This window comes from Tasmannia lanceolata, unplaced genomic scaffold (assembly GCF_043159265.1).
Source record: "Tasmannia lanceolata isolate RefF3 unplaced genomic scaffold, GAP_Taslan_0.1 ptg000048l, whole genome shotgun sequence".
NCBI classification, from domain to species: Eukaryota; Viridiplantae; Streptophyta; class Magnoliopsida; order Canellales; family Winteraceae; genus Tasmannia; species Tasmannia lanceolata.
In genome coordinates this window covers 3,752,785-3,779,834 of record NW_027518725.1, presented here as the reverse complement: position 1 = coordinate 3,779,834, position 27,050 = coordinate 3,752,785, and the positions used below count along the sequence as shown (strand labels likewise).

At 38.4% G+C, this 27,050-nt stretch overlaps 1 protein-coding gene across 6 annotated transcripts; it reads left to right on the top strand.

The window, feature by feature from the left end:
• The first annotated feature begins 4,677 nt into the window (after window positions 1–4,677).
• On the top strand, window positions 4,678–23,805 carry LOC143864328 (serine/threonine-protein kinase/endoribonuclease IRE1a-like). 6 transcript variants are annotated; one of them, XM_077375242.1, is made up of 8 exons: window positions 4,678–5,985; window positions 7,309–7,351; window positions 10,983–11,365; window positions 12,646–12,973; window positions 22,268–22,389; window positions 22,570–22,801; window positions 22,902–23,187; window positions 23,522–23,805. In XM_077375242.1, exons 3-8 carry the CDS (start codon window positions 11,050–11,052, stop codon window positions 23,651–23,653), a joined length of 1,416 nt encoding a protein of 471 aa, XP_077231357.1. In that variant the 5' UTR covers window positions 4,678–5,985; window positions 7,309–7,351; window positions 10,983–11,049; the 3' UTR covers window positions 23,654–23,805. The 6 variants fall into 6 exon arrangements, with proteins under 6 accessions (XP_077231357.1, XP_077231356.1, XP_077231358.1 ...); XM_077375241.1 differs by having other exon boundaries at window positions 22,268–22,440; XM_077375243.1 differs by having other exon boundaries at window positions 22,268–22,446; window positions 22,902–22,974.
• The last annotated feature ends 3,245 nt before the right edge of the window (window positions 23,806–27,050 follow it).

Below are 27,050 nucleotides of genomic sequence, written 5' to 3'. Positions count from 1 at the left end.
TAAGATAAACAAATTTGGAAGCATTAGATCACAAATCAGAAATTAACATAAGCAGCAAGCGAATCATAGCTAGTGGAAGATAGAAAGACATAAACGGGCAATATCCCTGAATTAATATCAGGGTGCAATTGTATGTCAAACTCATGATTGCAACTCAAGGTGCATCTTCCTTTGAGCACCTATGACCTGCAATCTGAAAATCAGGAGGAATTACCCAAAAATCATGACACAGAAGATCGTGGGCAATAAAGCAGACAAGAATATTTCTGCCTTTATCACAAACAACTGGTCATCCAATGCTTTCATCTTTATGCTTTGGTTTGGAAAAGCTAGGACTATTACTAATCGGTTTCCAAGTAAATGCTAAGTTTTCAAACATAACCAGAAAGACCCTGTTGCTTTAAAGCACAATGTTGCTAAAATAGTAGTAAAAGAGTCAATTTAGGTTTTAGCAATCCATTCTGCCAAGAAAAATGGGGAATATCAATGCATCCATGGCCTTGAAAAAGAAATGCAACATATAGTAATGAAAACTTAATCGACCCAAAATAAACATAACAAACAAAAAACAATTATGATAGTGAGATTGACTTTAAGACGAACAATGAATTCCAACTCGGGTGTGTCAGAAATTAACAATAGATGCGTGGATTTTGTAAAGAAATTCTGGCTCTTACCTTCCAAAAATAAGGGCAGTCAGTGCTGTGGTGCCAGAGGAATTGTCTGGAGAACGAGCATCAGCAAATGCATGATCCGCTTTCACAAATGCACTCTTAATGGCCTTTTGCACACAAGAAGGGAAATGAGAATCCTCAATTATAAACTAATCCTAGAAAATGTCAAGACCACCAGCCAGTCTAGGACCACAACTTGTCACTGCGAAGGGCTCAAAGAACAGAAATGTAGAACGGACGATAGACATAATGCTGAATCAGAATAGACATAATGCTGAATCAGAAATAGAAAGGGATATGGTGATCCTACTGAAGCACGGCAGACGCCCGCCCCTTTGAATGACTATCCCTACTAGATCAACAGCCAAAATGTACAGCTACCCTGCATAGTTTTGAGATGAATGTGACCACATAAAACCCAGATTGGGTAAAAGAGACCAAAGAGCCATACCAATGAGTATTATATTCCTGCCAACAGAGAGATCAAAACATGAAGCACATGCACCATTACAAGTAGATCCATTAATGCCAACTACTAAAATGCACTCAAGAAGACCACAGAAACATCTTATGGAGGCAACACTTCTAATGATTCCACAGTCAAGAGTCAAGAAAACCATCTGATCTTCTACATGTCTAAGAACATAAAACCCACCACCAAAAAAGCAAGCCAGACTATTGAATCCTCCAATTCAAGTAGAGATGTAGGAACTAATGACTAAACAATAAGTCCAAACAGACCTATCAATATAGTTGCTAGAGAGTATAATGCTTAGCAATAGTTTTACAAATCTAGCAAAAAAACACATAACTTCCATCCTACACACCAGAATGATCACCAAGAAGAAACAAGGGAAGGAAAATGAGACTCTTGGAAGCAAGAACCTTCTCCCAAAATTGCGCTCCCATGGTAACTCCAGAATAGTTTCTGTATTTTCCAATACAAACGTTTCTCTGTTGCTAGATAAAATCAATAAATTAGTTTATTTCTGTATTTTACCAAATATAAATGCATATTTTAGTTTTTTGTTTGTATAAATGCATATTTTAGTTTTTTTTGTATATATAAATGGATATTTTAGTTTTTGTATCAATTTATAGAAACTTCCAAGGCACTCCTACAATCCCAGTTCCTTTTTTTCTTCTGAAAAGAAACAATTTCCTGCCACCAAACCAGAATGCTCTCTCTGTCCTAACCAAAAGACACCAACTTCTATTAAATTTGAGTACTGGTGCTCATCATTAGTGAGACATGAAGAAAGCCTACTCCACATATATAGAAAAGATTATATCCCTACCAAGGACAAGGAACAGCTACTGGTGGTTATCGTTGCACTGAAAAAGGTTTACAAGAATCCTCCATATAAACTCTTTTCCAGAGCAATCAAAGACTAAAATTGGCATATAATAAATCACCAGATGGCATGGTATACCTTAAGAATGGAAATCTGTCCTAGACATGCAGAATCTCGCTAATAGTACTCTCCGCAGTTCAAGCCCATCCCGCGAGAGAATCGGCCAATAGCTTTTTTCCTGTCTCTGCTCCTAAATCTGTGACTAAACAGCTTGACACTGTAGCGGAAATCATTCTATTCATCCTTGTATGACAAATAAGAGGAACAAAGATGGGGCATATTTCTCCCGCACATCCACCTCCAATTTGTTATTTCCAGAACACTGGAACTTGAAAGGAGTGCCTTCCCTAAACAAGAAAATCACACAATGAAGCAGGATGACCACAACCCCAGAACCCCCAGCCATTTCATTCTGAATAGCATACGGGAAGCTACAGGTTGAGTACATATACAAGTAGCATGTAGCAACATACAACTCTAGTACAGCATCCATGTCTATCTCCATTCAAAGTCATGCCCATTATTCATGAAACATTGCCGGCACCTGAGTATAAAGTATGACTTAATTTTGTCTAACCATAAAATAATATGAAACATCCCTTTTGATGTGTTGTGAAAATGTTTTGCGGATTTCAGCTTCAACACTGATTACAGACCAGCGAAATCACATGTAGGGGACATAATTTAGAGCAGCCTAAACTATAGACAGTAAGTGTTTTACATGTTGTAGTAAAAACACTACGGCAATTTAAAATTCAACCCCCCCACTCCACCCTTCCCCCTCCTTCCTCCACGGATAAATTCAACCACCATTTCCGTTCTTTGAGCCCTTCGCATCTGAACCACCATGTTAGTCAAATACCAACCAAGATAAACTATTAATCTTAGGCATTGCATAGCCACGAGTCTACCTTCATATAATGTGTTAGATATCTAACCATATTTTGGTAATAAATATATTGAATATAACCCCCAAGCCACTATCAATCCACCACAACGCTTCACCATTTCATTTGCTCTACGAATTCCATCAATGATGGAAAATGGGAGGCACCCATGATCTCAGTTGACAAGTAAAGAAAAAGAAACTGAAAGTACATGATAAAGCAACCCATTCACTAGAACATAGATAATTACCAATGACAAAAAAATGAAAAAGTATAACCAAACAGCCCAAAAATGCCAGGCTCTCATAATTTAACAGTATGATGAAATCACACAAGTTGCAGTAGTAATAACTAAGTTATTCACCCCATAGAAAGCCCTTGGAGATGGGCAATCCATGGTTTCACCGCATGTGTCCATCCTCCATGTACTGCTTTGGCCCCATCTCAGAACAGCTCCCTAAACGAAATACCGGTAAAAGCCAGAACCAGACTGTCCATCCAATCGTGACTTTGCCCCAGTATCACCAATAACCAATTCCTAAAAAGTAACTAAGTTATTCACCCCATAGAAAGTTTTGCTTGAGCGGCCTCCCTTACTAGTTCCCACGAGCGTCATAGACAATGCCACCCAATTTCTCGATCCTTAGTCTTTCGCTGGTTCAGTTTGGTTTGTGATCTTTTGGCATAGGCGGAAGCGTGTGGAAAAGGCGACGATCACCGTCTTCAATCCCGGTAGAAGAAAAGCACCATCTTCTTCAATAAAACTCTTCGAATCCATAAAGAAAATAAGCAATCCTTGATTCCACAAAGAAAAGAAGCAAACTGAAACTGTATTATTCAATTGAAAGATCTCCCTTTACATATCATATGACCACATATATATATATATATATATATATAATTTCTTCTTTAAATTTGCCAGGTTACCCGCGGGTACATCCGTACTTGCCCAGGTGGGTTCCGGGTTTATGAAAGGCTACCCGTACCTGTGCTGGTGTTTCTTACCCGTACCCGCCGGTACTCGTATCCGCACGGGTTGTATCCGTACCCGCACGGGTTACCCGTTTGCCAGGTCCACTCATATGTGGCATCAACCACCGGCTCACCCTTGTCTGACACGGGTTGAATCATAGTCCTACTCAGAGTACAGGAGGCCTTTTGTTCATGCAAAATGTAGGTCATCTTACATCTCCACATATCATAGTTATTACCGTCTAGTTTCTCTCCCTTGTCGAGCTCGGAAATCATACCCTTCGAAGCCATTCTGTACCGCTAGACAAAAGCAAAGAATTGCATACTGTAGACACCCCATTTTGACCAAACCCCAAATTCCCATGTTTGGATAAGAGTCCTTCAAATTTACGAGTTAGTGCCCTAAAGCTTAGCTTAGGATAGGTTGAGATCCTATTTTAGTCATTATTGAATCTTTTATCAAAATCCGCCGAAAAGTGTTTAATAATCCGAGCCATGTTTGTGCCATTATTGTATTTCTATTAGTATCAGAGGGGAGGGAATTATCTTGGTAAGGGTTGTCTAGAAAAGAGATGGCAAGCATAGAGCATTTTCTTTATAATGTACATGAGGGGTGAGTCATCTGAGGGTGGGGTATTGTATAAATAAGAAAAGGTAAGAATATTAGATATTTGCTACTCATAGAAGGGTGGGTTAAATTGGGAGTATGGAGGGTGGCTGTTGCACAAGGTGGGGCAAAATTTTCATCATTTACCTATATAAGGCAAAGATAGCTCGAAACCAAAGGAGGGATCATTTTCGTTTTTTTTTCTAAGACGAAACCCTAGCCGCAGAGCAGGCAGAGAGGAGAAGAGGGAAAACCCTCAGCCCATCTCCGGCCTCATCATCCTCGCAGCCGCCACCACCTCCACCACCATCACCATCACCATCTCCACCCTCCATCTGCACCTCATCCATTACCTTCATCTCAAACCCATCCCGGCAACTCCCTCATCTCCGGCAACACCTCGCCGCCGACATCATCTCCACCGGCCGGCCGCCCCTATCACTGCCACCTTCAACCTCAAGACCCACCTCCACCTCCCTCATCTTCTTCTCTAAACCCCAAGATCCAAACCCGTTTCACCATCTTCTTCTTCCCAGCCACCATTAAATCCGGCACCGGCACCTTCTTCCTAAACCCTTTTCCATCATCTTCTCCATACCCTCTCCATTTTCTTGTTTACAATACAGAAAGGGGGTTTGGGAGAAGAAGGAGAGAAAGGAGCTGGAAGAGTAAAGGGTTCGGTCATTTTTGCAGAGAGGTGGAGAGGAGAAACAGAGAGAGAGAGAGGGTTTGGGGATTTTCTGCTTCTTCTTCTTTTTCCAACCACCACTGGCCGCCATTAAATCCGGCAAGCCCTACCAAACCCACGGCCGAATCCCACCTCCATTAAAAATCCCCATCTCCTCCCATCACCGGCCAACCACCTCCGACCACGATTTCCCACCTCCAATCGATCCTCATCTCAGCCACCGCCACCATTTCTGACCTCCATCTGCAACCTCTACCATCACCTGCTACACCCAAACCCTCTTATACCTTACCCTCTTCCACCCTATCTCTTCTTCTCCGACCACACCCCGCCGGAATCCGGCAAACCCCATTCCACAGCCACCTCTAATTTCTCATCTAATTTCTAATCCCCTGTGCCTTTGAAACCCAAACCCACCTCCATCTCCTCTGCCATTTCACTCCACCACCAACCACCATCGTCTTCTCCAAATCCCCAAACCCATCTCCACCTCTGTTGAAACCCATTTCTGAAATCCAGGCATCCTTCTCTCTAATTCCAACTCTTCATCTCGATTCCAATTACCACCACCCCTTCGCTCCAATTTTAGGATCCAATTCCGGCAATCCTGTTAAATCCAACCCATTCCAATTAGGGTTCCAAGTTGGTTTTTCGGCTGCAACCCGCTCAACCTGGCAATTGTCGACCAATAGCACAATCGGCTTCAATCAATAAATTCAACCTTCTGTGGCCTAATTCGATCATCGTCATCGCCTCGTGTCGTTGACAACCTCGATCATTGGGCATCGGTCATCTTCTTCAGGTTTGCAAAAATCTAGTTTCTTTATGGTGTGATTTGTGTTTGCATATACTCCTAAATCTTGGTCTTCATTAAGGTTCATTTCCTTCCCAGTGATATGGTTTGTTCAAAATTATCATAAACTCTTCATTCTCCATTTTCAACTCTTAAAATTTTAATAAAAAAAAAAGAGGGAGAAGAAGGGGATATGACTTGATCTCAGAGATAGAGTTAATCACCCTATATCCAACCTTCATATACTTTTGGGGTTGGTTTCATTATCCTAATTTTCAAAGAATGGGTTCAGACATGTCATGTTGTTACTGCCATTGTAAATTTCTATACTCCCTGTTTCTAATCCCTGTTGGCGTGAAGTTGGCGTGAAGTTGCATTTGTTAAGATCTTCATGTACTCGTCTGGTCATGAATGAGACCCCAGCACCTTAAGATTGGTCTATGATTTATTTTGATTGTGTCTCGGATTGCTCCTGGGGGTAAGGTTTTGTTTTTTTTGTTTTTTATTATTCCATTTCTATTTTGGAGTCTTTGGGATGTATATGCATATTGTAGATATGGGTTTAACTACAAGCCTCAGCTTTGCTCCAATTTGGTCATCTTTGATGTGTAGACTGAATGATGTGCATACCGCAATGATAGGGTTTGGTCCTTGGCCTTGGCCTTTTCCCAATCCCATGGCTTTTCATATGTGCAGTCGAACAGTATGGACCTAGAATGTGTGTACCCTTGGCTTTAGTTGTTTACTCTCTTTTTTTTTCTTTGATTCTGACTTCGGGTATGTATCCTAATAGCGTAGAGTTAGGGTTTGGCTTTCTAATCTGACTTCATTGGGATTTGGGTTTCAATTTTGTGTATTCTAGAGGTTTTGAATTTTAAGGCGGCAATGAGGCTACCTGGAGACCCATTTTCTTTTCTCCTCCTTTCATTTTTCGGGATGAGCCTTATTTTAGTTTGTCGAGATACATTCCTGCTTGTTTTAGGGATTTTCCTCAATTCTCGGAATTTCATTGGGAATATTACCCTCGGGTTTGGGCGATGAAGGCGCTAGCCCAAGCCCATCTTTAGGGGACTCGCTCAATCCAAGTAGCGCTCCCCTCTTTTGTTTAGTAGGCCTACCCAACCTTTTGGATTTCTTTTAACCATTTTTTTTTTAAAAAAAGAACCCTTCTCTGAGCAATGATAAGGTTACTTGGAGTCCGTCTTTATGTTTTGTGGCTCACCGCTTCGCACTTGGATCTGCACAAGTTGATGTCCCTTGTATGCACTCAAATTTTTACTAATTGGAATTATCATAATCTTTTGATATTTCTAATACTCTTCTTATCTTCAGCATTGAGTTAGGTTCTGAAGACAATAATGAATGGACTGTTCAGGTGAGATTATCTTGAACCTTATCATATTTGTTTAATTTTATTTAAATAAATTGTTTTAGGAAAGAAGGAGATCAGATGACTACTCTATTCGATATTATCGACATGAGTACTGTCTGATTTCAAGGCGGGATTAGAAATATTATCATGTGTATTATGATATCAGATGATTACTTTAGCATCATCTGATTTCATCCCCATATTGGGGTGGTGTTTGTGGTTGGGCATAGAAGTGTTTGATATTGTTTTTGCTTTATTAGGCTATCCAGCGGCTGGTCTGGACTAATTTATGTTGTTTATCATTTTATGATTGCTATAGGTTGTGTATTTTTTTTTATTGAAAATTCTTCTTTGCTTAGCACTTGATTTTTTTTTAAGATTAGAATGGAATTTGCGATTATCTGGTAGCCTTTTCTTCTCTCTTTGATAGACTAACACAGTCTTATAGATTTCTGTTAAATTTCTTTAGATATTAGAATCCCCTCTCATTGCGAGGGCGATGAAGGCGCTAGCCCAAGCCCATCCTTAGGGGACTTGCTCAGTCCGAGTAGCATACCCCTCCTTTGTATATAGGAGACTTGCCCAGTCTCATTCTCTTGCTAAACCTCCACTTTGTGCGTCGTTTGGTTTTGGGAGAACACCCTACTCGGCTTGGCAGCATACCCCTACCCTTATGGGTATTGGGTTGCACATTTGTTGCACCCTAGGGCTAGGCAGCTGTCCGGCCCGGCTGGGTGTTTTACCTTTGCCAAATATGCACAGGGTCTCTTATTCCTTTTTACGTCATTTGTGTCTCGGAGACAAGCCTTGTCTCATGTAGAGAGTTTCCCCTTTAGGAGGCTTACCTAGCCTCATGTTAGAGTGGCCTCCTCTTTTAGAGTGAGTCTTTGACTCGGTAGTGTTATTAGAGAGTCTCTGACTCATTTATTCCCCCCCTTTAGTGTTAGTTCGGAGTTTCTCCTTTAGAGTTGTTGATTACTTCGCTTTGATTAGAGGCTAACTCAGTCTTATTAGAGCTTTGCTTGCTTGGGATCTTGGATCGTTTTCTCTCTTCTTGGGACGCTATCTTTCTTGTTGTGGTTCGTCTCTTTGAGGCGTTAGTTGCTTGTTTGGGGTTTCCCCTTTTTGCTTTAGGGCTTTGCCCTAGTTTATAGCTATGCTTGTTTGTTCTCTGTAAGAGTGAATTCATCTAAAGGTCCTGAGCATTGGAAAAGCTTTAAAATCCAAAAACATTAGAAATTTAAAATTCAAAAACATTTGAAAACTTTAAAAATATCAAAAACATTTGAAAATATAAAAAACCTTAAAAAATCCGAAGTGTGAGTGTTTCTTTTAGAAGCGTAGTTTGAGAGTTCGTTTCGAACTACGTTGGCTTGATCATCTTTCACGAGGTACGTAGTACAGCTTGGGATTCTTATCCCAGGTCCAGCCAAACTTTTGTAAATAATATTTTAAACATTCTTCAAAAACCTTCAAAACCTTGTTTTCAACAAGATCTTCCTCTAAAGCCAGGACTTTGTCTTAGATGGAGGGTTTTAGAGTTGGGTTTGTCTTTGATTTGTTGTGTGCTTGTTGTGTGCTTGTTGTGTGTTTGTATTAGAGTTAGGAGTTTGTCCTAGCTAGGAGCGCCTCCGTCCGGTCAGTTGGCGATTCACATCGCCGACTGATGACTAGGTCTAGGATGCGCTAGTGATCCCATTGTTTTCCTTAGGACGCACAGCCTAGTTACACATAGGTTGTAGGAATCACCTGCATTAGCCTAGGGCTAACCCGCATTTAGCTAGGGCATATAGGGTGTCCTAAAATCTACAATTCACTGGAATTTAAATAATCGGTCAATAAGCTTTAAGAACTAGTCCGGTCTTTTAGATCGAGTCTAAGATAGAGGTTTAGGTGTCTTAGGCATCATAGCTTAGAATAAGTGCGAAGAACTACGTTGCCTTGATTCTCGTAGAGGCGGGGATACGTAGGCTTCTTTGGATGAATATCAGACCATCCGAGGGCTCGGGCTAAATCGTTTTAGAGTCTTAGGATTTGTGGTGTTATATTGTATATTTTGTTGTGTTTTCTTACTTTTTTGTGCAGACCTATACCTTTAGCTGTAGCTTGTATGTGCTTGTCCATCAGAACTTAGATACCAGTTAGGTATGTCACTCATAACCTAGTTGTGATTAGGCGACACATTTTTTATTTTGTTTTGTATGTGCTTATTATTTCATCCCCTGGTCATGCATGATTAGGTAGACGTCTTCCCGGAGATATTTGTTCCCATTTCATATGATTTTTGCCCAAAACTCTTCGAGGTTAATAATAAATGGCATAAGAGACCAAGTGTTCGCACTCGGGCGAATTGGGGGCGCTCTTCGGACCTTCTCCATTCGTCATCAGGCACGGACCTTTTGTATCTCTGGTTATCCATTGCAAACAGAGCATTTGTTTTGGTTCCATGGCGCATCCATGGATGGCGACTCTGAGTTATTTTCAGATATATCTTGGTTTCGAGCCCTGGCTCCGGATCGGGATGTATCTCTTTCTTTTTATATCGCCACTCGTGCTATGCTGTGAGGGTGGCAACAGTTTCGAGAGTTCCCTGGTAGAGCTCTCCTTCACGTTGTGGAGATCTTAGAGGATTGCAGGAGGGATCTCGCGTCCCTCGGCACCGTCCTCGGATCGGGGTCCACACATACATAAATTTTATGTGGATAGTTCGATGGTTATAATCACACGATCAGGATCTATCGTATACACTATCAAATAGCATTTTTCATGTCAATTATTACAGTGCTGAACCAAAATTAACCCAAACTTGCAAAGTGAGGAGAAAAAAATCAAATTCAGCATCTATAGTAAAATGATCGAAAAATAAACCTTGATGTTATAGGATAGTCAGGGCATGTAGAATTAATGTTACACAATTCAATCCCAACTAAAATTCCAATTTTATCCAAGTAGAAATATAAAAGATTTCTCATGGAGAATTTCCAGTTGAATAATTTTGGAACATTTTTTCTCGAATAAAGAACACAAAGTTAACAGTTAAATTGTTCAGGAAATTGAAATGTAACTCTAACAAATCCCATAAAGAATTTAGTAAGAAATAAAATATTGCCCATTCATTTTGTATAAAAGGCAGAAGCCACCCCTTGATTTTGCTTTAAGTAAGGGTTTAGGTGGAAATATCGAATTGGGCATGCAAAATTACCAAGGCAGTAAACGAGTGTTTTACAAAACATCCATGTAACACGTTTTGGTTTTGATGGTGGCATTATTAAATAATAGAAGTACAAAGCTGATATTTTCCCCCTTTGGAGGCTATTTTGAATTTTTGATCTCTACCTATCAGTTCCTTTCATAATTTTTGAGCAATTTGGGTATTAAGCTTATGGTTTGTTGGTTTTTCTGTTGGTTAATTTTGGGGGAGCTCAACCGTATCTTAGCAATCACGTGGTTTATACTTTTATGTGCAACCTAAATAGCAACTATTGCCAATTAGAATATTTACTTCTTTATTAGGAATGATCTGTTTGTAACATTTCCTTTATTATTTGGGAAAGTAGATTAATGGTTTTGTAACGTTTCCTTTATTATTTAGAAAACTAGCTCATTACTCTTTGTGCTTGTTTGCTCTGTTCAGTAAATCTTAATTAACACAGAGAGATCGAGAGAGAGAACGGGTGTTTTTGCAAAACCATTGAGAGAAAATGAAGAATGTTGTTCGAGGAAAACACGGAAAACACGGAGGGCAGAGAAAAAACACACAGCTGGCCCCTTTCCAACCACCACCTTTGACACCACCAACCGAACCACCATCTTCTCCTCCTCCTCCTCCTCCACCACCTCATCCTCTTTGTGAGTCTTCCTCCATGTCTTTTGAAATGTGCCCTCTCACTGACTGTCCCATGCGGGAGAGGGTATCCAAGGATGTCGGAGAGGGAGGTAGTGGAATTATTTTGGAGAAGCTTCATATTTCGGATAACGAAATTGGTTTGGGGAGCAGAGGTTCAGCTGTTTATGAAGGTAAATTTAATTGTTAGGTTTCAGTGTGATGTTAAATTTAATTGTGGAGAATTTATCTTTGAGAATCTATAAGATCATTTCATTTTTGAAAATAGCATGTTAATTTACTGTCATTTTTACTTTTTCTTCATATCTAAATATTTTCTCTGTTATTTGTGCATTTTCTATTGACTGACTTACGAAAATTATGAGTGAAACATTCTTGTAGTTCACTAACAGGTCATACGTGTTAGCCTTCATCCAGACCTATATAGTTAGGATCCATACATATGTGAGGTGCGTGTAGCCTTAATTAACATCAAAATAGCCTGCTCTATATCTTTGAATTCCAGTTTACTTAGGAACACTGGTATGGTTGTGAGGTTTTCTCTATCATGGTAAGGATGAGTTCAGAATAGTTTTGGTGTGGCATAGGGACTCTCTTTTGTTTTAAAAACATGTTAGAGTTCGCATTGATAGACCATGTTTTCGAAATTATTTGTTGAGTTGGGTGCAAGAGTTAACGAGTGAGTTGTCCTGTGAGCTCAAGTCATGTATGGATGGCATAATGATGGAATTCAGATTGAATTTTTGTGATTTTTGAAGACTTTAAATGAGGATTTAAAGGATAGAATAGGTTTAAAATTCATTAGCAGTTGCAGCTATGGATTTTTTTAAGAAATAGTGAGATGTAGTTTTTAGTCTTGATCTTGCCTGTGTTTATGACTTTTGGTAAAAGGACATAATGACAAGGTCTTTCATTTGACTCAGCTTTGCATATATTACTCTCACAAGTGCATGTTCAGAAAGACACAGGGTCTGGGCACTTTATTTAGCTTTAATTTCAGCCTTACATTCGCTTTTAGGGATCTGTTGTTAGAGTCCTCATATCCTAACGGCATGCTTTGTGTCTTTGTAACTTGTGGGCTACAAGAGTCATAATTTTTATAGTTTAGCAATTTATGTACCTTAACTCAACTTATAGTGTTAAATGCAAGGAATATTTCTGTCAAAAACCTTTACACATTTAATTTTTTTTACCCTGTTTTATTCAAGGTGTTTTCTCGCTTAGGTTTAGATACATGGATCTTTTGGCCATGTTTCATTTCAGTATGTGTATATTCAGGTGTGCTTTACTTTGGTTTTATTGGGCTCATGATACATTAGCTAAGATTTTCAAATACCAAAGGAATTGTGAGCAAAGTTTAATCTTTATGTTGAAATGATCATTCAGGTTTTGTCATTATAACTATTGAATTTTTTTGAATGTTCATTATCTAAAGGTTCAATTGTTTTTTAAGGTACTTATGAGGGCTACAATATTGCTGCAAAACGCCTCCTTAAGTCCCATCATAAGGTGAATTTTAGAGAGCTTGAAATTCTTAGGGTTGCACATGAAAACAAAAACGTTATTGGGTTCTATGGAGTGCATGAGACCAAAGATTTTTATTATCTTATACTACAACGCTGCGATTTCACACTATACTCTTTCATTTTGTACTGCTCCGAGAGTACGATGCACTCTACAAGTGAGGTTGAGTTGAAGATTTTAAAAGAGAAAATTTCTGAAGATATGAAATTATGGACTCCAATTGGCCGCCCTACATCTCTATTGATTGATCTAATGAGGTCAGTAAATTTTATGTGCATTCTTTAATTATCAGAATCAATTCATATTCTTTGGAGCGCTTCCAGTATTAAAATCGCATTCTTTAACTTAATTGTAAGAATTATTTTTCAATATTTATTAGAACATGATCACATTATTTTGTTAAACAAATTGACTCTAGACTAATATTACTAAGTTATGAGACGAACATAACAAGCCTAATTTATTAATAATAGATATCTCACTATGATTAGAGTTTACTATCAATCTCGTAGTCTACTAAACCAAACCTCCATAGGTTAACAATAAAACCTTCATCTAAATTAGTGCAGTTGCATGTTGAAGCATACTAATGAGCAATCGTTCAGCAGGTTGAGGCACACAAGGATCACTATTAATCATAATTTCTCATCATGTGATGCGTATCCATGAAAAGTGGTGTCATAAGTGATATTGTACAATAATGATTCACACCAACATAGGTCTAGTGACAAATCACTTGAAATGGGTAAGAAGTGTTTCATTCTATGACAGAGTTGGACGTTTTTCATTTTTTTTAGTGGGATTAGGATAGTAGTTTGAGTTAAAGTAGGAAATTAAGTAATTTAAGTTTAATTAGGATTTCTTTTTTCAAACTATTGGAAATAAAATCACTTGCAGACGTTTTTCATTCTTTCGCAAGGTTAAATTAGGGGTGCAACTTGGGTCGGTGCATCGACCCGACCCGAAAATAACATGGGTCGGGTTTAGGAATCATGGGTCTCTGGTTGGGTCGGGTTTTAGTTTGAAAAACTCAGCTCAAATCTTGGGTAGGGTCGGGTTTAAAGAAAAAAAAACCCAATAACCGGCCCGGCTTATAAAGATGTACTACGACCTTCGTAAATATCTCTTGAATAACATAAAAGGGCGACCCAATGCACAAGGCTCGGGCCTGGGGAGGGCTAGATGTACACAGCCTTACCTCTGCTTTGCAGTTTTAGTTGCTCTAACCTGTGACCACCAAGGCTTCCTTCAAGGAGTGAAATTTGGATCCATCAAGAACGAGCAAAAATTCTACTATTCTTCCTGAGATCTATTGGATCTAGTTGATTTGAAAATTAAAAAAAAAAAAAAAAAGAGAGAGAGAGAGAGAAAGAAAGATGGACACGCTGGAAAAAGCTTTTGATTCTCTAAGGCAGATGATGTACAAGATCCGAATTAGATTTGCTAGAACACACTAGCAATAGTGATTAAAAGAACAGAGCAAAAATGATACTCTTTCTCTCTCTCTCTCTCTCTCTCTGTAGTACTGAAACATGAACGTGATGATTCGACAGAGAGTTAAAGTTGAGGAAAGGAAACTGCAAGATTACAAAAAAAAAAAAATTGTAGGCGAGGAATAATTGAACTCTGACCAATGAAGATCACAAAAAAAATGGAGGAATCGGAGTATTTTGTGGGAATCGGAGCAATTGGCAATGCGTTGTTTTCTACTCCCGTGAACCTTGTTGCCCTTGGTCTCAATATCAACTAGGAGATCAAGGTTTTCAAAGTGTGCAAACCACAAGAAGTAGATCAGATCTATTAGTGCTCTATAAATCCAGAGTACTCCAGCTCTAGGATCTGCAAAAGATAAGAATCTTTTTTGCAAGCTGTGCTCTGATACCAGATGATGCGGATTGGAATCAAGGAGGAAGAAAGATGTTGAGAAACTAGTGAGGTGAAGTGCAACAGTAAGCAGTGAGGTGTTGTGATCTTTCACAACGTAAAGCAGAGAGTTTCAAAAGAATTTAAAATATAGGATTAAGAACTCTTAGTTGAAGATCATAGACTAGATCGTAAGAAATTGAGCTAGGAAGAGAGCAAAAAAAAAAAACAATAACGGGTTAATTGATTATAGAAGAATCTTAGAATTAAACATGAGATTTGTCCTTTGGAGAACTGGAAATATGGCAGACACCTTGAAGGATCAGATCCAGATCTTAAGCTAGGCTTTTAACATCATTCAACACCTAGAAGAGACACAACTTCTAGGCTAGATCTAATGCATAGATCTGAACCGAAATGTTGTTCACCAGGGTGGAGGCAAAAGAAGGATTCAATCTTGGACAAAATTTACCATATGACGAACATAATAATGTCAAGAATTGGATCTAAGTAAGAACAAAACAACATGAAACAGAGATTGATATTCAGGCTAAAGCTGAAACAAACCTTATAATGATCTTTGGTAAGGAACATATTACAAGAAAGTAAAAATAGAGGAAAGAAACTCTTACACAAAGAAGCTTCATTCACCTCTAATGGAGGAGAAACTCCTCTCCTTGAGCCATCTAATGCTGATTTGGCTCATTTACCACACCCTATTACTTGCCCCTAATATGTACACATACCAGACACACTCGCATGTGCACAGTTGCCCATATTCCCTCATCTCTGGACTTTACAATTAAGAAACCTATATCCCAAATGCCAGTCACGTGTCCCCACTAGAAGTCCATCATGTTTAGGTTCCACCATGTCTTGACATGAGTACATGGACAAATTTAAGTTTCTCATCATCTTATATTGGAAATAAAATTCAGTTTGCCAATTAAAATTGTTGCCATTGTTGCCTTTGAAGAGTAGCACAAAATGAGCCATCTGCTGCTCGTCTTCTTTTACCTTGAGCCTCACCTTCCCAAAGTTCAGCAATAACCCAGTCCCTTCCACTCTTTTTTCCCTCTCTGTTTTGACCCAGTGACCCAGCCTTTGACGTCTGCTTGTTGTTCATCCTATTGCATCCGAAACCCCTTAATTTCCCAGCCCAAAGACCATCTTCAATCTCAGCCTAAATCCTTGTCTAATCCTCCTTCCCAAAGTTTGCAAAAGACCCTCTAAGATCATCTAAAATCAGCCACCACAAAGACCCTCTCACCTTTATACCATCCCAAGACTACGCGAGACCACGCCCTTTATACCGTGATTCGGCTGCCATCTTATCGTAGTTCACCACAAATGCCATTCTCCTTCGTAAACCCACTTTGGTATTCAATGATCTGAAGCAGATTGTGACAAATTCAAGGCAGAATTCTTTCATTCTGAAATCCTGATATGCCATTTCCCGGTGCACACGCTCTTGATGAGGTTCTGCTGTTTTCTAGGAGATGCTGATAAAGCCTTGATGAGATCGAATCGACATCACTCTGTATCTGCAGCTCCCATAGAGGAGTTAGCCGTGAGTGCAACAACATAGGATATTGTTTGGGTCTTTGGGAGAGTGATTTGAAGAGATCAGAAAAAACACTATTAGAAGGGAAATGGTGGAAATCGGAGAGCTGGGTTGTGAAAATATGGATAGAGGGTGGAGAGGAGAGAAGGAAGAGAGGGGGGGGGGGGACATGAGTATATCGAACCCGAAATATCCTTCTTTTGAATTCAATTCCCTGGACTGAGAAGCGTTCGCTCCATAAAATGTAGCCGAAAAATCAATTAAAGAACCTCATCTCCTTCGTTTTTATTAAAAAAAAATAAGAAATCATTACAGGAAAGTAAAAAGCCCCATGGGTAGGGGTGTCAACGGATCCACTTCAGATCGGATCCACCTATGTCCTATTCAAGATCCATTTAGATTCACTTCGGATCGGATCCACCTATGTCCTAGTCAAGATCCATTTAGATTCCTTATCGGTTGAATTGGATTGGGATTGTTCTTTGGATTCTACGTCCCGCGTCACATTTCAAATCAGACCGTCCATCGGAGTGTCCTCGTAGGTCTTACTAAGAGTTGCATAATTTTAATTTTTTTGTTGAATGATAAAAATGAAATAAAACAAAGAATATAAAACACAGGATTACACCATTGGCAGAGATTTCCTTGTTCACAACTAATATAACTAATGGAATCCTTCTTTAGCTAAGAAGAAAGCAATAACAATGGCCTCTTTGTCAAGATGAAGACATAAATCACTTTCAAACAAGAACATTAGTTTATGATATCTATGTAAAGCACAATCATTACTGTAGATAAACTACAAGCTCCAAATCCACCGAGTTTATTATTGCCAATTAAAACATGCAATCAGAAAGAAAACAAAGAATATGTTTTTCCATGATTATTTTTTAATAACCTCTCCTTCAAAATCAACCCCACCATTATACTTACTAGTGGCGAGTGTAGAGAGTCGGAAAAACTCTATATTCAGGTCACATTCAGATTACGGATTACAAGAATAGTGCCAAGAAAACCCCAAGGCACAACATAAGTTTCAACTCCCATTAGATGACACTAGAAATCATATCACAGATTGCAAGAATAATACCAAGAAAACCCCAAGGCATAACATAAGTTTCAACTCCCATAAGATGACATTAGAAACTATTTTTTCCCTCTTAGCATGCAGATCTTTTTTTAAAAATAAAAAACTGACTGGTTAAAATCGTAAGATGCCTACCTAGATGTAAAACTGGTAAAGAGCACTGTGGCTACAACAAGGTTGGGGGTGGCAAGGGCCAGGTAGCAGTGAGGACGAGTGGCTAGCAAGTTAGCAACGACCGACGTGTAGGAAATAGATTAGGATTTCAAGAAGAAAGGGACCGAGGAAGAAGAGCGGGGTTTTCGTTTGAAAATGGAAAAGTGGAATGGATCCCACCATTATATGATTCCTCTTTAAGGAAATATGGGCTGTATAATTTGTGTAATTACATATATTCTAAGGGTATTTATGGTATTTATAGAAAATCATTTTGGAAGGTCCTTAGGTTTTCTCCGCCTGTCTGACGATCCGAAAATATTTCAGATAGCATATTAATTTATTCCACCACAAGTGGATTCCATTTAGGCATGTAACACTAAGATTCTGTCCTGCTGACAGAATCTCATATCCGCTTCTACCCGATTTGTTCGGCTAGAATGAGATGCCTTCATATATGGGATTTGCTAGCATCCATCGCAGATGGTCTGCTGCATGTCAGACCAGACACACAAGCTCACTTTACAGCAGCTTCTGTCTTTATTCACGAGGTGGCTTATCTGACATGCAACAGACCATCTGCGATGGACGCTAGCAAATCTATATATATGTATATGGGAGATAGTGGGATCAGATTTGATTTGATTATGGGATATTGAGAGATCTAATTTGATTACATATGTAGTAGGTCAAGTATTTAAGGCTATATTAGGTAATTCTATTAGATTAGGATTAGTTATTTCCTTTATTATCTAAATCTCCTTCTATGTTTATCTTTATGTGCTATATATAAGCACCTTCTGTGATTAATGAAAATGAAGTTTAGTGAAATTCCTAATTTCTCGACCCGGACCTTGCTCCGATCACAATCCATCAAGTTTCGTTCTATGGCTACAACAAGGACGGAGACGGCCGATGATGCCGTCTGCCTGGCTACAATAAGTCCTACCATCCATTCATCCTCGTGTGGCTGTTGTTGTTGCACTTGCTGCGCTGTCTCCGTCCTTGTTGTTTATGTAACCCTCTTGCTTGATCCCCTATGTTCTGTTTTGTTACTTTTTTTTTATTAAAATAGCAGGGAATGTAATTCTCCTAATTACCCGAGGGGTGTTTGGTAGGGATTTAGCAAAAATTAAAATTTTGACCGCCGGTTATGTCGGGCGATTGTCGGTGACGTGTAACCCTCGAAATTCGCTGGACGAATTTCTCAAAATCGAAGGAAAAATGGGAGAATTTCTTAGGGAAATTCTTTTTCACCGTAATTGTCATAACTTTTTACTTTTGCTTGTAGTTTTTTCCATAATTGTCATATGTTATTACATTTTGTTTGTATTTTTTCGTAATTTTCAAACTTTATAACCATTTCTCCGTAATGTTTCATTTAAAACTTTATAACTTCCTATTTTACTTTTTTTTTTGTAATGATTACTATTTTTGCTTTTGGTAGCAACCTTTGCCCCATGTGCGCATCTTTGCACCAAGGATGGCCACATGCCAAGAAGTGGCATAGGAGAAGTTTGCTAGCAAATTCCTATAAAAAAGAAAGAAAAGGAAATGTTATCAACACTACTATTTTTTGATGAGGGCACTCTCACTTTATTAAAAGTACGGTATGGCCCACACCATAGGATGATCCAAGCCGTCCATTAGATGGGCCATAGCCTAAATAGGTTATGCTCCAAAAATCATTTCCATAGGATGATCCTAACCCTCCAATCTGAATGTTAGAGGGTTGATCCTAACCCTCTATAGATCGGAGGGTTAGAATCAACCTATGGAAATAATTTTGGGGCATAACCTATTTAGGCTATGGCCCATCAAATGGACGGTTTGGATAATCCTATGGTGCGGGCCATACCGTACTTTTGATAAAGTGAGGAGTGCCCTCATCAAAAACAGTAGTGCTGATAACATTCCCCAAAAAAATCTTAAAAAATACGGTAAAAAAGCTCCTGCACATCTCCTACCCCCAACCAAACAACATCGGGGAGATTTGCTCACAATCTCCCCGTTGACTGATTTCCCTTTGACTTCTTCTTCTCTAAATCCCCCCAACATCTACCAGCATCCAAACAGAGCACTAAAGATCGCCCACCTCCAATTTTTGGCATATTGAGGTCAGATCTGATGCTGCCCCTGTATCATTGCTTGAATGGCATGCTTCCATGGACATTCATATTTGCTACATGGATGCTGCAGACATACTCTTTATTATTTGGCCCTTGTTCTTCAAGATCAAAGGAAGACGTCCACTATCTATTCTGGTGAAGCTATCTCGACATACTTCTGTCATAGCCACTTGAAAAGAGCCTTTTGGAAAATGACAATTCTTTCTATAAAATCTTATATTGGCACCCCTTGTTATTCCAAAAATTTTCATCCGTGCGAAAGGGGTAGGAAATTGCAACCCATCATATTCTCTTCGACAAAAATTTTCTCCCTATATATTTTTTTTATACTTGCACTCGTTAAATTTTTTTTTTTAATGTCCTAATATCACTGCCCCTTTTCCAAGATGATTGATAATTGCCATTACATAGTTATCCGCTAATTGCCGCTTCTCATCATTCCTTTATCTCTTCGTCTTCTTCTTCTTCTCTCTCTTAAATTTTGTTTCTTTTATTGATATATTTCGGTTGAGGTACTTCATTTGAGGTGCGTGCCCTGAATATTCCCTCCTTTCAGTGAGGTGCTTCATTTCTCTTTGAAGTGCGTGAAAGAGTTTCATTTCCATGAGGATTGGTAAGAGCCGACTCATGTTGTCTCGCTCACCGTGACCCATTCTTGCATATTCCGGCAGTGGTCCATTATGACCCATTTCTTACCCACTCCAGCATTGGTCCATTATGACCCATTTCTTGCCCATTCCAGCATCGGTCCATAGTGACCTGTTCTTACTCACCCATCGAGACTTGGGTATATTTGGCCCATTACGACCATGATTCAGTTGCTTTTATAAGCCGTCTTCGCGGTACATTAACAAAGTTGCGTCTTCTTCGGCAATTAGCATCAATCCTCATCATCAACAACATACATCAAGCGGAGAGGTAGGGTCATTAAAGTATCGAATCTGCATTTTAGGGCTAGAAAAGGCTCTGAGAGAGAGAGAGAGAGGCTAGAGTTTTGGGCATATATGTATGGTGTGAAAACCTTGACGGTTTACGATTTTACCTCTAATTCAAAGATAGAAGCAGGGTATGGTGCCCAACCGTCAAGTCCCGTGGGGGCGGCACGTCAAAAGCACCACCCTTTATTCTGCATAGTAGGTCAATAATACTCCCTTCATAAAATATTAGTCCGGTGCTAACCCTCCATAGTAAGTCATTAACATGGCATTAAGTAAGGTAAATTCTTTTTTAAAGAAGCTTTATACAACTAAAAACAGGAAGGGAAAAAAACACTTGTAAACACTCATCTATTAATGTACAGAGATCCCTCAAACTCGGGCAACAAATATATAAATTTTTAACTACCAGATTTTACATTGCGTGCAATCAAGTTTTGATGGTAATACTCAGCCCAATCTAATAAATTCAACAAACAAACTGAACTTAGGAAATGGAAAGAACGTGGTAAAAATGTTTTGTACGGTAGAACTTGCTCCGAACCACGTAAATCTTGTGTCCATCTCATTGACTTGACCTCCTATCTCTCTTGTGCAAATTTTTGCAATTGTACATCAAATTTGGCAAAATTTTCTATATTTTAGGGGATATTTATTGTAATCAAACCTCCATATACATTTGAGCGAGATCGGGTTTGATTTGATTATGGGATATTGGGAGATCTGATTTTATTACATTAGGTGGCAGGATAAGTATTTAGGGCTATATTAGGTAACTCTATTAGATTAGGATTTGTTATTTCCTTTCTTATCTAAATCTCCTTCTATGTTTTTTTCTTTATGTGCTCTATATAAGCACTCTCTGTTATTAATGAAAATGATCCAAGTTTAGTGAAATTCCTAATTTCTTCATTTTTTATGGCTTTACTCCCCTAAAAAATTCGGGAGAAACTACTTTTAAGATGGTTGCCGAACCCAAGGAATTTTGGGTTCTCATTTTTCCTCGACAACACTCTCCAATCTTTCCTTGTCTTCTCTTTCGCTCGCTCCGCACTAGAAACCAGACGTTCTTCATGGTCATTCTTCAAAAAATGGGTGCGAGTCCGCATCAGAGCCAGGATATTTCTTTGAAGAGCTTCTCCCAACTTTATGAAAAGGCCAGGAAATCAGTATATTCCGAGGATTTTATGGAAGATAAGTTAGGACAAGAGGAGTTTATGGGAGAGCTCTGTAATGGGTTTAATTTGATGGATGATTGGTTCTCTTTCATGAATAAGCTGTTGGCTGATCGGTTCTCTTTCATCTATTTTCCAATTGTTCTGAGGAGAGAAAGAAATTGAGTATTTCTGAGATTACCCATTTACAGATGATTCTAATGTTATAAACTTATAGTCACTATTTTTCTAATCAATGAAACGGCTTTGTTCTCTCTCTTTTGATCTTCTTTGCTACATGTTCACAGCTGATTTGGAGTGTATACACCATGCTCTCCTTTATAAATTTCTTTCTCTTTTTATCTTTTTTGTCCATAGGATTTTGATAATTATATCCCCTAAACAGATGGTGTTGTGGGTAAAATTTATTTAATCTACAAGTATTAACTGTTAATCATATGATGGTGTGTGTCGAATGTAGGGGAAGATTTATTAAATCTCCTTTTTCAACACATTCATGGGCTAATGTATTCAATTGTATTCTCACTCCTTATCTGAAATCTTTGGAGTATAAACTGAATGGCTATTTCAAAGGGCTATTAATCTTCCAAAATTTTTGTTTTCCTAAGTTTTCATATTTAATAATGCTGCTTATGTGTGATGTAGTGATATCGTCAATGGGCTTGTCTATTTACACGACAAAGAAATTGTACACGGAGATTTGAAGCCCCGGAATGTATTGATAAACACCAACGAAGGATTTTTACGTGCTAAGCTCTCAGACATGGGTATAAGCAAGCACCTTCTTACAGTCATGACATTTTTCAGTCATTCTCAGAGTAAGGGTAGTTGTTGAACCTCGACAAGCATCCTATTGTTGTTAACATATAGTATATTGTAGGATCTTGGGATTTTTCTTTTAAATTCATCATATTTGTCATTATTTATAGATCGTTATGGAACTTTAGGTTGGAAAGCACCTGAAATTGCTGGAGGTCATCGTCAAACAAATGCAGTTGATTTATTCAGCTTGGGTTGCGTTCTTTTCTTCTGCATTTCAGGGGGTGAACGCCCATTTGGTGTTTCCTCTTACCGTGAATCCAATATTGCGTCCAACAATTTAAAACTATTTCTAATAGAACACATCAAAGAAGCTGTAGATGTTATTTCTTGTTTGCTAGACCCTAACCCAGAATTGAGGTAAGCAAATCTTCAATGTTCTTTCTGTATTTAATTATGTTGTTATTGTTGTTGTTAATAAGATCACACTTTTGACAAAGCACATGAAAATCATTCCCAGGCCAAAAGCGACTACAGTTATGCGCCATCCTCTGCTTTGGAAATCTAAGAAGCGCATGTTGTTTCTTCAAGAGGTTAGTGACAAGGTACAATCAGATAGGGGTGGTCCTCTTTCTAAGGAAATAGAAAGTATGGTGGTATATAAAATGTGGGATAAAAGGTTGGGATTTACAGTTACAAAAGACATTTTTATTCATAGAAACTACAATGGAAGCTCCACATGTGATTTGTTGCGAGCTATTAGAAATATGTTACATCATTATGGAGACCTACCTCAAAATATCCAGGTTTGATTCTAAACACAATAATTATATGATTTCTATTTTATTTCTCATGTGCCTACTGGGTTCTTTATTTAAATTAATTAATTTGTTTGAATTTATTTCATATGGATAAAGTTATGGTGATAGTTAAGACAAACCCACTCCCATGATTGAACAAAACATGTCCTCACTATGCTAAAAAGATTTATGCATAATTCCCTAGATGTCATTCCCCCAAAAAAAAAGTTGTAGTGATAATTGATTATCATATTGATACTTTTATCGCTTTGAACAAATTTATTTTCTCTTATTTTGTTTCATACCGAATGCTGAGTGCAGCTTATTGTTGCTATATTAGGAACTTCTTGGGCCAGTTCCTGAAGGATTTGATGATTATATTGCAAGTCGATATCCAGATCTGCTAATTGAAGTGTATACAGTTGTATCTCTACACTTCAAGGAAGAGCAATGCTTTCAAGATTATTTTTGAAGCAATAGTGACTATTGATCTACACAGCAATGTGTAGTCTTATACATGTAAGGTTTATGAGTAATTCAGTAGTAAGTTCAGTACCTAATTTGTGATTATGTTGTTGAGATTTGGAAGATGGAGCCTTTAAATAAATTGGTTGGTTTCTTTTATTACTTAGCATAAAAGTTACGAAGATCCCTATTGCCATCTTGATTTCAATGGAGATGCTCATCTTCATTTCAAATTTTCAATAGTGGTGCCTTGGGAAGAACCAAGTGGCACCCAAGTATAGGAGGTAATCTACGTTCATTGTCCTTTTGACATCTTTTTGTGTATTTTGATGTGGGCGGCCTTATTTATGTACCGTCCTGATGCACTTTTGTAGGCCTCCCATGGCTTTAAGTTTTGATGGTTCTTTCTCACCTGCTGAACATCATCAACTCATCAGCATTTAGTGAACATGAAATAGGGGGCAAGCCGAAAAATGGGTCTTGTCCTTTCAAGGTGGAAAGGTCTTTCCACTCTGGAAAGCCTTTCTGTGCACTAAACAGAGAAAAGTGGTGATATTTCCTTTGCACCAGTTTCCTGCCTACCAAACTGGCACTACCGTGTTTTAATAATTGCACTAGCTGTCTTGTCTTTTATTATTCAAACAGCTGTCAAAGGTTATTACAGCTCTCAGAAGCCCATTAAAGTAGAAAAAGACAAACTAAGTGTGCAATTATTAAAGGGATTTGCTCGGAAGTTTCGCGGAAAGGACAGTAATCCTGTATTGACAATAGAAAACCTCAAAAAAGTTCCTGAAGCTTCTTATATAGAAAATTAACACTATCCTATCATCCAATGAGAAAATAGTCTAAAAGCTATAAATTAACATGAATCGTAAACATGTCACGTGGACCTTATAATAAGCTTATGGCCCGTTTGGATGCCTCTCATTTTGTATTTGAATTTGGAATTGAGTTTTGAATACAAAATGAGTAGATCCAGCAGCTCATGTAGAGGGAGAAAGAGAGGGAAGGGCGTACTTCCTAGTGGAGGGGAGAGGTTGAGGAACAAAGAGGGTGAAGGAAACTGCCACATCTGTGGATTTCCAATTTCTTATTTCCAAAGCATAATTAGAAATCCAAGAATTTGATCCGATCCAAATTACAATGCAAAAAAGCTGCAAATGAGAGAAATCCAAATCCAAATCTTCTCGGCATCCAAATGGGCCCTTATTGGATTTGAATTTGTTACGGCATTAAATATTAATTACAATGTTTCTTAGATTCACTGGAAATGTTGGTTGTCATGAGAACCGGTAAAAGCGTTTATTGTCAATTGGTTAGAATTGACATTTGTACTAGTTGATGCCCGGTCTGTGATTTGCTTTGTTAACTTGCTATAAGACCATCACTAGAGGTATTAGCTTGGATGTTTAGATTACAAAGGACTATTGCCGGATTAAATGGTTTTTGTCCATTGTCCTTGGGTTTAGTGTCAATTCCTTTTCCGGGGACATTCAGTTGCCATGCACGGTTTATTCTATTTTTCTTGCATGGAAGGAGGAATTACCAAATTATAGCCTTTTGAGTTTCCTCCCAAATTAAGAGGAAAGGAAAGTACAACATAATTTTTACCTCTATATTGTTTGTACTCAGATCTACATCCAAACGGAGGAAATCATATATTCAGCCCTTTATATTTACTTGTGACCGCCCATCTCGTGCATTTATGACTACCGTTTTACACTAGCGGCCACTGTCCCAAGTAAAAGAAGGGGCAAATATGTGATTTCCTGATTTTCAATAAAATTTGTGAATGTTGGAAGACACTCTTGTAAAGGATTTTCCTAACAACCTTCCTATTGCGCCGTGTCGAAGCTTATGGGCACGTTTGGCTGCGAGGAATTTGTTTTCATGATAAATCGGGCATCTTCAAGTGTGAAGTCTCTGAAAATCAAGAAGACAAATCCGAGAAATGGTTGTCTCCGTGATGAGAAGTTGCTACAAAACCGAAAAATGTTACTCTGGTTTTGAGCAGAGTTTTTTGTTTCCAATTTTTATCAACTTCTCATCATGGAAACAGTCGTTTCCGGGATCATGTTTCCTGATTTTCAGGGTCTTCACAATTGAAGATGCCCGATTTATCATGAAAACAAATTCCTGGCAGCCAAACGTGCCCTATAGGAATAACATTTTTTCATGACAGAACTGCCATTGTTTTATTAAAAAAAAAAAACCTTACTTCAAGTATATTCGAAGTCATTTATATAAAAATCACTTTTGAGAGCTTTTTGGGAAGGAAATGATATCAGCACAACTGTGATTTTATATTTTCACTTACGCACCTTGTCTTTTAGTATTTAAAGAGCTGTAAAAAAGTTATCACAGTTCCCAAAAAGCTCTCACAAGTCAATCCTATATATATATATATATATATATATATATATTAAAGAGAAAACGGTTCCTACACATGTGTAGAGAGTTCTCTACACACTAGCTTAAAATACAGTGGGGGCCCACATTGTTTGGGTGATCCAAGCCATCCATTTTAAAGGCCCTCACATAGATAGGGTGTCTATAAAAAATCGGATCCATAGGATCATCCCAACCCTACGATTTGTGGAGGTAAAATGGATGTCTTTAAACCTTCACAAATTAGTTCATTTTTTGCCTCCAAAGTTCGAATGGTTAGGATGTTCCTATGGATCTGATTTTTTGTGGACACCTTATCTATGAGAGGGCCTTAAAAATGAATGGTTTGGATCACCCAAACAATGTGGGCCCCCACTGTATTTTAAGCTAGTGTGTAGATAACTTATCTACACATGTGTGTAGGAACCGTTTTCTCTATATTAAATATGCATTTCCAAAACGTTTGCCACTCAAAATTGCAATGAATGAAGACTGCTCTCTGCCTCTATCTTCTCTTCCAAATAAATGTCCATTAAAATGATATTTTATGATTATCAATGTGTAGACACCCCATTTTGACCGGACCATTTTCCCCAAAATCGAATAAATTATCGAAATCGGATAAAATCCCAATCCCGAAGTTGAGTCGAGATCCCGGAACCGAATCTCAAAATTTTTGAAAAATCGAACCCGAAAATCCTAAAAATGCCCATTCCCATATATTTTGGAAATCGTTTGAAGGCCTGGATGATCTCTGAACCCCATTGGCATCCTCCGTTCAAATTGCCCTGATCCTCCAGCTCATTTTCGCAAAAATTTGAAAGAGTTACAAAACACCTCTGAGTTTTGGTATTGGCACCTCTCTATACAAATTTCTCAAGTGTGGATGATGCTAACTCGGCCTCTCCTTGATATTTTATTAGCTTACCTTGTCTCTTAGTGTTTAGACCGTGTTTAAATGGGTACATTTTCGAATTAAAATTTGTCAAGGGACAAGCTGAGTTTGTGTGATTATC

Coding starts and splice junctions, on each gene's coding strand:
- LOC143864328 (XM_077375240.1), top strand. CDS start 11,050: ATGAAGAATGTTGTTCGAGGAAAACACGGAAAACACGGAGGGCAGAGA. Junction 22,447..22,569: donor CAGTCATTCTCAGAGTAAGG/GTAGTTGTTGAA, acceptor ATGGAACTTTAG/GTTGGAAAGCACCTGAAATT. Junction 23,188..23,521: donor ACCTACCTCAAAATATCCAG/GTTTGATTCTAA, acceptor TTGCTATATTAG/GAACTTCTTGGGCCAGTTCC.